The following is a 10,467-nucleotide window of genomic DNA, read 5'->3' on the forward strand; positions in this document are numbered from 1 at the left end:
GAAAATAACTTTAACAAAGTGTAAAATAGTTTTGTACTTTGCATATGTGTAAATCATTTTTTGTTGCTGTCCCAAACCTCTTGGCATGCAATTTTGAGAGGGCTACTAAAGGGACTTATATGCTTGAGCAAGTCTTGGGCTACTCGATTACCTACCGAGATAATTGGGACATACAATGGCCCTCTTACAGTTATCTGTCCAAACTACAAGTAATATGGGGTAGACAATTGCATTGGGTCTTAATCTCACTCTCTCGAAGACCTTTTATTATTTATCATCAGGGACGAAGCCAGCTTTGAATTTGTGGGGGACACACAGAATATGAATAGTGAATGCAGGCACAAGACAAAGGGTAATTTGAGGGAGACCAGGGCCACTGTCGGTCCCCCCTAAATTTGTCTTCGATTATTACACTCTTTCTATGTGACTCCTCTTTGTTACATTTCTCTCTTCCTTGCAGTTTCTCATATCATATGAAAGAGTAATCTTAAAAATCACATTTTTATTCTTCAACTATCCGGCAATGCTCACATGGCAGTCCTAACCAATCAAAATCAATTCAAGGTGCAACAGTGGGGTGAAGATCCAGCCAAGTGGGGTGTACTTAGCCAACCTGTTTTTTTACCCATCATAAGATAAATCCTCATCATTGGGTTTTAGGCACCCATCTGCATGGAAGGGGATGCCCTCATTTGGTTACAGGACTTTGAGACATCTGTGAGGAATGACTAGCTACGATACCTTTATTGCAGACCTATCCAATCGACTTCGCCGAAACTATTGTTGCTTGGAAAGGCTCATACGGTTTTAAGTACAAGGCTGATTTACACTTGCATTAATTCATACAAAGCCTGTACGGTTTTATGCGAGTAGTTGCTTGGAAACTATTGTTATAAGTAAACTCGACCAAAGAAAGGTACTAAATCCAACTATCCTTGAGATTGAGCATACATATTCTCAACATATCCTTCCAAATTTGGATGGCCCGCTTTGACTAGCCATCAGTCTGCTGGTGGTAGGCTATGCTAAAGTTCATATTCGTCCCAATTGCCTTCTACAAGTTTGTCCAAAGCCTTGATGTGAATCGAGGGTCTCGATCAGACACTATGGTAATTGGTATCCCGTGCATTCTGACTCTTTTCCTAATGTATAATTCTGCTAGTTTCTACATCGAGTCTGTAACCTTGATGGCGATAAAGTGTGCGCTCTTTGTAAACCTATCAATCATCACCCAAATGACGTCTTGTTCACTTGGCACCTTTGGCAAACCAACCACGAAGTCCATCACGAGTTCCTCCCATTTCTATTATGGGATGTGCCGGTGTTCAGCCTTCACTTACTAGCAAATGAAGAATTGTGCTACGTACTTCGCAATCTCCCTATTCATGCTACCTCACTAGTATCATTTCGTCATGTCTTGGTGCATTTTTATACTTCTGCGGGTAGGGCATGTCTGTTGAGGCAAAAGCTTCGCATTGCGATTTCCTACTCAATGCATCTGCAACTACATTGGCTTTATCAGGATGGTATTGCATCGCATAGTCGTAGTCCTTTATAAGTTCTAGCCATCTTTGCTGCCTTAGATTCAACTCATTACGAGTGAATAAGTACTCCAGACTCTTGTGGTAAGTAAAAATTTCGCACTCGCACATTGCCAAACTTGAACTCCTCGTCAGTATGTGGTCGGAAAGTCACTTCCTCCCTTCGGCAATTGATGCTCGCCTAGTGTTTCAATAAACAATCCATCGCAAGGATTACATTGAAACCGAGCATTTTGAAATTCCTAAGCTCGTAATTGTTGTTGAGTCCAGGTGACCATGCTCATGCATATAGAACCATCTGTTCTCTTCTTTTGAGCAGGCTGTTACTTCAAATAACCTCTAGATCAGATGAATAATAATAATAATAAAAAAACCAATTCAATAATTTTATACACATGAATTAATAAATCCTTAATTATTACACATCTTGAATGGACAGACTACCTGAGTTTTATGTTTCTTTAGTTTTGGTATACATCTTGTCTCATAATCAAACCAGCAGAAATAACACGAAAACACGGTTGGTTAAAGGACTAGCTAGCAACATATGACATACACTTAACCTGGCATTTCTCATGTTCTCAACTGTTTCTTCCCACCAGGGCCATGAAACTGAAATTCCATGATGAGATCTCCAAAAGCTTTTACCAGGAGAGACCTCTTTGCATCACACAAGACACAAATGATCAAATGATTTTTGTTAGTGGACAAAAAGAAGAAAGAAATATTTATCCACCGCAGAATGTATGCTGCCACATCACATGCACAAGTCATTCAGACGAAACAACGCCTAAAAAAAAGGACAGCATCCTCATTTTGGCAACTACATAGTCAAATATACATTGATATTACATGCACACCATTGATTCTATTGCAATTGAGAACAATTAGAAAAACAAAAACAAAATATTTTAAACAGGCTAACTCGGGTCAAATTGGCATTGTGCATTTCTTTTGCGAATGTCCTAACATATGGCAGCGACCACATTGAACAACTCTCTTTGGCCGCTTAAAGTTCTCTACACGAAGAACCTTTTTTTTGGGCCTTCCTGGAGGCCGGCGAATCTTCGGTGGCCGTATTGTGATATCACCCTTGGCACCTCCACCCTCTGCTCCCTCACCTGCTTCTCTCCATTGGCTTTTATCTGGAATAGGATTTACAATCTGTGAATAGGTCTCACGGTAACTTGCTACTGTGAAACAAGGCTCTGCAAATAGATGGGCATTTTGCCCACAAGAAATAAGAGCAGCAGCAGCATGTGCACAAGGTAAACCATACAGCTGCCAACGTCGACATGAGCAAATACGACTACGTATATCCACAATATTTGTTCGCTCAGTTGACACAATCTCAAATTCAACTTCATTTGCACGAAGTACTTGATAGCATCGAGCATCTGCAATAGCCTCTAAAACCCGCTTCTCAGCAGATGGTACAAGAATAGAGGTCAATCTCATGCCCATATCTCGGCGATCATTAAACCAAGATGTCAACAGATGGCGAATATGCTCCATCATTCGCACAATAGGGAGCTCATGACATTCAAGGGCCCAATTATACAACAACTCTGTGACCCCCAGTGTAAAATGGCCATATCGCACACCCTCAAAATATGCTACAGCCCAGAGTTGGGGAGGGAAGTGTTGAAACCATGGTATCACATCCTGTGAAACTTCTACCATCTCAGCAATCTTGCTCTCAAATTCGACTGCCGTGAGTGCATAAACTGCATTCCAGAAGATATTCACCAATTTTGTGTTTTTAAATGTATCACGGAAATTTTCACTGACGTACCGCAGACAAAAACCATGACAAGCACTTGGAAAATGAGTTTCCACTGCTTCGACAATGCCTCTTTGTCTTTCGGATAATATTGTGAGTCTAGGCATATTGTCAGTATTTACTCCAAGCAGCTTTCGCAATTCTGACATGAACCACATCCAACTTTCATCACTTTCCACGTCAACAATAGCAATAGCCAATGGAAACAATGCATCATCAGCATCAATGGCTGCTGCGCAAAGTAATGTACCCAAGTACTTCCCTTTAAGATGTGCTCTGTCAAGTTCTAATAGTGGCCTACAAGCATTTATAAACCCATAGATTGATGCACGATAAGAAATAAAGAGGCGCTGGAAGCAATTTTCTTGTCCAGTGGCAACAACTGTTGCAATGCTTCCTGGGTTGGTTTTCCTTACTTGCTCGCAGTATGCAGGAAGAAGGCGATACCCTTCTTCAAAAGTTCCATGAAGGGCAGCCATGCTACGCTCCTTCCCACGCCAAGCTTGCATATAGGAAACAGCAACTCCATGCTGATCACGGATATCTTGCAGGATTTCTTTTGGCTTGTATTGTGGATTATCTCGAATGCGTGCTTCTACAGATCTAGCAACCCAACCTACTGATGCTTGCTGATGATGATGGTTGTGAACTCCTTCGCAGGTATGCTCTCCATGAAGGGTTCTAATTGTGAAGGTTGGAACTCCAGGACATTTGGCAACATGGACACGCCATGGACAACCTTCTTTATTACACTTGGCTATAAACCGACTGCGATCTGATTTAACTATTCGAAGATCAAAATGCAGTGCTATAGCAATATCTTTCAACGTTCTTCGACAAGTTTCCACATCAGCAAATTCTTGACCAATGACCAACGGATGCTCTATTATATCATGAGGAGCATTGGATACAATTAAAGAATGATTAGCCATTTAATCCACATCAAACCTGGACAAATCAGGGTCACATGATTCAAAGAATTTTTCCCATCCAGCGCAATGTGGAATAGAAGTGGTTGTCAAGTGTACATTTCCAACAGTGCCACCACAAAAAAAAAAAAAAAAGCCAGCAAAAAGAACTCCTGTCAGGTACAGATTCTGCAATAGAAAACGCAAAAATGAGGAAACAATTAAACATGACAAATAACACAAGTAGAAAGCAAGGCGATTAAATAGAAAAATTGTATCAGTGCTAACTAAGATGCATTGAGAAGGGTTGGAAGCTTTTCTGCACAAAAATCTTATGGAAGTGCAGGAAGCATTATTGAAGAAGAAGAGGAAATGAAGAAAACAAGAACGATGAAGACAAAGCAAATCCATGCATATCAGAAGAGACCAGAACAAACTATATTTAAAGGTGCTTCAATCTATAAGATTCTCCGCATTATTCAGCCTACCTCACTAACAGGTTCCACCAAGAGTTTTGCAACTACAAACACATTTAATCAATTTATTTTCAGCCAAACAGGTCAAGATCAATAGCCTTCATACTATCAACTGTGCAATTCTTTTGGTTGCTAGCCGATGTTCCAAGTTGACTTCCTTCATAATCCCTTATATTCTTGTACAGTTTTCCTTTTGATTGATTAACAGAAAACAATTATCCACAATCTTCTACACACTGTAGCTTGCCATGCTCTCATCTTTTCTTGCTTTTACTTTTTAACACTTTTCTCTAGTTCTTTACTTCCACTGATTGAAGAATATTGAATAAGCATCCAAAGATGTGTCCACCATGCAGAATACTTTGACTACATGACTGCCCAATTCTTCTGTTTTTCAATTATAACAAATGCAATTATATCTGGCCATCCACTAAATTTTTAAACCCATGAGGTAATGATTCCAACTGTCACCTCATCAAATCTAGGAGTATGACTTCAATCTTAACCCCAACAAGGGCCCTATTCAAACACGATCAAAATCACACCAAGCTTCATGGAAAAGTCCTTACAATGCTGGTGTCATCACTTACTTCCAAGAAATATACTGGGGAAATGTACTCAAATAGAAGCACCGTGAACAAAATTGCATCACTTTCCCCATTCCCCATTTTGTTGGCATAGTTGATTCAATGACTCGATGAATTCTCTTGACCTACAAAATATAATCCTTCCTAAAGTGGCACCTAATCTGCTAGGTAAGACCTTAGAACTTCTAATAAGAGTGTAAAGTCCCAGTTGGAATGGAAAATTACTATTTCCAAAGAGAAGGGTGTCGCTATGTTGATTGGTTGTAAATATCTCATGCACAACGCCAGTGATAGGAGAGCAAAGATAGGGATGCCATGTCATGGAAAAAAGGACAACCTGAATGAAAATACTTTTTTTTTTATAAGTAATCGCAAATTCATTAAAAAGCACAAAGGCGCAACCCCAGTACACTCCCTGTGTACAAGAAAGAAGCCTAGCTAGTAGCGGAAAAGAGATCTAAGAAAACATGAAAGTTCAAAATATTAAAATCTAAGGCAGCAGCCCAAAGAAAAAGTCTAAAGAATTAAAGCCTTTAATTCTAGTTAGGCCCACTCATGATCTTCAAAGTTGTAATCGGTTCTTTCCTTGCATGGGCACCACATAATGCAAGGCAAGATCATCTTTCAAACTGCATCAAGCTGAAACCTACCCCCTAGCGCTCTCCAACAGGCAAAGAGATTTACCAACTTTTTAGGCATTACCAAGCCAACCTCACACTGCTAAAGATAGTATTCCAAAGTGCACCTACGATTTCAAAGTGGAGTAAAAGATGATCCACTGACTCCCCATTCTTCTTACACATGCAACACCATTCAACCATGATGCTATGTCGTTTCCTTAGATTCTTCATGGTAAGGATCTTCCCTAAGGTAGCCAACCAAGCAAAGAAAGCCACTCTCAAGGGAGCCTTATTCCCCCAAATGCTACTCCAAGGGAAGGGAGTGTAATCAAGGGGGGGACAAGAACATTATAATAGGATCGAACGTCGAACAACCCTCTTGGAATGAATCCAACAAAGTCTGTTCTCACCACTTGTCTCACTCTAATGGAATACAACAAAGTGAAGAAAGAAGTAAAGAGATCCATCTCTCAATTATGCACCGCTATGAGAAAGATAATATTCCATTGATGGGAGCCACTAGAAAGCATCAAATGGTCTACCACAACAGCATCCTTAAAGCAAGCAATGCTAAAAAAGTCTGACAAAGGTGTCTTGAGAGCTTGACCCCTACACCAAACATTATGCCGGAATTGAATTTTGGAGCCATTTCTCAAATTTAGTGTGGGTAGAAAGCCCTTCCCCCCGCCCAACCCCTCCTAATATTCTTCCAAAGCCCTACCTCGTAGACCCATGAACCTCATTAGAACCCCAAGCACTCTGCCATATCCACAAAAAATCTCGCTACAACTATTCTAGGCAATTGGCCACACCAACTAAAAGGGGGAAAAGGGACATGAATAGGTAGATAAATTAGATAAAGTGATTTTAATCAAAGTAACTCTCCCACACTTTGATAAGTACACCCTCTTCCATCTAGCCAAACGAAGCTCTACCTTCTCAGTGATGTCATCCCAAATAAACTTGGCTTTAAACGAAGCTCCCAAGGGAAGACCTAGATACTTCATAAGTAAAGAAGATACCTTTCAGCATTAAATACTCGCCAAACCTTCAACATTCATTATATTGCCAACCAAGACTCACTCTGATTTAGCTAGATTAATCCTTAGACCCGAAATTGCTTCAAAGTACAGAAACAAACAGCACAAATTTCTAAGGTGATTTGGATTTGCCTCGCTAAAAATCAGGGTGTCATCCGCAAACAAAAGGTGAGTTGATAGAACCACCACTCCTTGAACCCACCATAATGCCTAATAAAAAACCCCCATCCACTAAAGTTGAAATCATTTTACTTAATGCCTCCATGAAAATAACAAAAAGAAGAGGAGACAAAGTATCTCCTTGTCTTAGGCCATGGGAGCCACTAAAGAAACATGACAGGGTCCTAATTCTCCAAGATTGAAAAGGGCACAGAGGAAATTTAGCAAGCCACCCATTTACACCATATTTCCCCAAAATCATATCTCTCAACATATATAAAAGGAAGTCCTAATTGACTTGGTCAAAAGCCTTTTCAAGATCTAGTTCGCACAGTACACCTAGAACCTCATGTCTAAGCCTACTATCAACACACTCATTGGCAATGAGAATTGAGTCAAGGATCTACCTACCCTTGATGACAGCATTATGAGGCTTAGAAATGGTTTTCTCCACAACCATTTTCAATCTATTAATGGCTCTTGGTTTCTTCGGAATAAGAGAAATGAAGGTGACATTGAAACCTTTTACAAACGTACATCTAGCAGGAAAATCATGGAAGAGATTCATGATGTCTGCTTTAACCATCTAGACCTGGGGCCTTGTCACCATTAAGGGCTTTCACCACCTCAAAGACCTCAACATCCTCAAAGAGTCTCTCCAACTAATTGGCTTCCTCCCCCCCAATGGAATCAAGCAAGCGACCATCCATCCTGGAATGCCTACTAAACAACTCGGTAAACAAGCTGTCGTAAAACTACACAATGTGATCTTTGATCCTTAATTTGTTCTGAACAAACTGTACCATTAACCACCAACGACTCAATGAAATTATTCCTTCTTTTTGAATTGGCCATTCGACGGAAAAACTTTGTGCACTTATCACCCTCAACCAAAGTGCCCTCGATTTTTGCCTAACATAATATAAATCAGCATGGTTAAATTCTTATTGCTGTAAATTCATTTATTAGGTCCAGCTTTAGTGATTAGCAAATTCTTGAGGGTGGCAACTAGTCATCTGATCGACCTTAAAGATTCATTTCTGAAAGAATACAACTGTCAAAATGCAGGTTAAGGATAGATTCAGAAATGACTGACTGGATTGAATTGGCTCTTTGTTTGATCCCTACTCATTTTCATCTATAATGGAACTGATTCTTTCAGCAGACCTGTTCGTCATCACCATTTTGACCAAGAATATCTGGTCAGATCTAACACTTGCATTCTTTGCCTTGTAATCCCAGTAGTATAATTGCCTTTGATTTTGATATTGATGCATTCTAGAATGCATCCATCAGATAGAGCGGACATGGTTCAATTTAGTGATTGCTAAAATTCTCATGGATCTTAAAATCAAATTTTATCGGATGTTAATCAATAATGATCATTCATTGTTTTATACTTAAATAAATAAATAAATAGTGACATTTGTCAAAATTATAAGATGCCACATGTCATGATTTTAGACTCGTCTCTGATTGATTCCTCTTTACGATATATACTGGGCATGAGCATAATATAAGTTTTACTATAAAATCCTTCAGCATCAACTGATGTAGGATATGAATATGCAAGCAAGCATAGAACTGAGTTTATGTTTTTCCCTAATCTTATCATGATAATCCGTTCATCTCACAGCAAAACAGTTTCATTTACTCAAATTAGTACATCAATCTCAAATATAAGCTCACTTTCAATAGGAAAATTAAAGAGAACAACTAATTATGCTGTTGCGTGCAAAAATCTCATACAAAGGAACATCTCCATGTAAAGAGCATCAAGGTGGCCCTAAGGAGAAGAATCTGCGAAAGGCATGAATGAACAAGTTCTAATCTTTGAAGTATAGTCTAGCAGAGGATTCAGGTATTGATCTAGAGGAGCAAGAAGAGGACTTGAATGAGTCTTCATGCTTTAGTGCTTATACAAAAAATGACATGGAAAAGAATGCGCATGCCAAGTTAGCGGAAATGTGCGCGGGATGGACGATACCTCATTTCATTTGTTTTGACGAATACTAAATGCCTCATTTCATTGTGTGGGTTAACAAGACATCCATTTCACCAAATTGTTTAATCATGACTTATTTCACTACTAAGACAGTCAGGTATACATGAACTCATTTTAGCCTACTCGACAGCAAAACAGAGGTTGTATTACTAAAAGAAACTGTAAGTCAATCTTTTTAAGCTCATAGCCACCTTTCAATTCGCCACAGCATCGTCATACAAAGTTAAAACCACTAGCTCTAATTCGCAGGGAAACTGCATTCATCATATTGTCTTAAGAGTATCAAGAAGGTAACAATAAGTTCATAAGCCACAAAATCACTCAAGCCCAACAAGTACAATGTGGCTCCAAGAATCGCACTAAACCTCTGAACAAGCATTGCACTTCAACAGAGACGGGCAAGAGTTCATATTTCTTCTTCGAAGTACTACAGTTAGTTTGGACATTTGGGTAAGTCACTAGCCAAAATCACTCACAAGACTCTACAAGCTAGAATCATCCTAACCCAATAACTAAAAACTGGTCCAATTCAATCCTAAATAACCGCCGACATAAAAAGGTAAAAATAGAACCTAAGACAAACTAAAACAATAATTACACATAAACAAAAACCTCATAAATCGCTTCAGAGAAAAAAAAAAAAAAAGGTAGCAAATTCGCTCTCGAAACACGAATTGGGGCCCTGGAGGCAGATCTAATAGCGTCAATTCCAGGTTCACCCAAATGCAAATATAGAAATCGGAAGACTATTTGGTCGCGGTTTCTTTTAGGAGTTTCCGAACTAAAATTCGAACCGAATTAAGTAAAAAAAAAATCTCTTCGAATCTATGCATATGAACACATCCGATGTTTTCTCGGTAAAGGGATTTTGTTTCTTCTGATATATATACATGCATATTTGTGAAGAAAATGGTATAAAAAAAACTGAAGAAAAGGAGGAGAACCTGATGGTAGTGGCGGGCGACCGCTGCTGCTTTCTCTTCGCCGTGCGGTTTAGGGTCCGGCAATTGGAGGAGACGGTGGACAGAAGTGAACAAAGCCTTTATTTTTTTTTTTCTTTTTCTTTTATTTTTGGTTGTTTTTTATTTTTTAAATTTTTTTTGTTTTCCTTGTCTTCGACAATCGATCGGGGCCCCCGGGTGGGGGGGGCTTTAAGATATGGTTTATGAATATGTGCGTGCGTGTTCACGAATTTGACCTCATTTGCACCATCTCGCCGGCCCTTGCCTTTTTGTTTCGAGAATTCCTTTAAATGCTTTTAAGCCTTTTATTTTATTTTATATATATGGCAATGAAAATTACTATTAAATTTTAGACACAATAATTTGTATATTTTATATTAATGATA

At 39.2% G+C, this 10,467-nt stretch overlaps 1 protein-coding gene across 1 annotated transcript; it reads right to left on the reverse strand.

Moving 5' to 3' along the window:
• Positions 1-2,314: 2,314 nt before the first annotated feature.
• On the reverse strand, positions 2,315-10,241 carry LOC132172178 (uncharacterized). Its single transcript, XM_059583628.2, has 2 exons — positions 10,064-10,241; positions 2,315-4,421 (listed from the first exon to the last, which is right to left on the reverse strand). Exon 2 carries the CDS (start codon positions 4,254-4,256, stop codon positions 2,472-2,474), a length of 1,785 nt encoding a protein of 594 aa, XP_059439611.1. The 5' UTR covers positions 4,257-4,421; positions 10,064-10,241; the 3' UTR covers positions 2,315-2,471.
• Between the last annotated feature and the right edge of the window lie 226 nt (positions 10,242-10,467).

This window comes from Corylus avellana, chromosome 1, assembly GCF_965113065.1.
Source record: "Corylus avellana chromosome 1, dhCorAvel1.hap1.2, whole genome shotgun sequence".
Classification (NCBI taxonomy): Eukaryota; Viridiplantae; Streptophyta; class Magnoliopsida; order Fagales; family Betulaceae; genus Corylus; species Corylus avellana.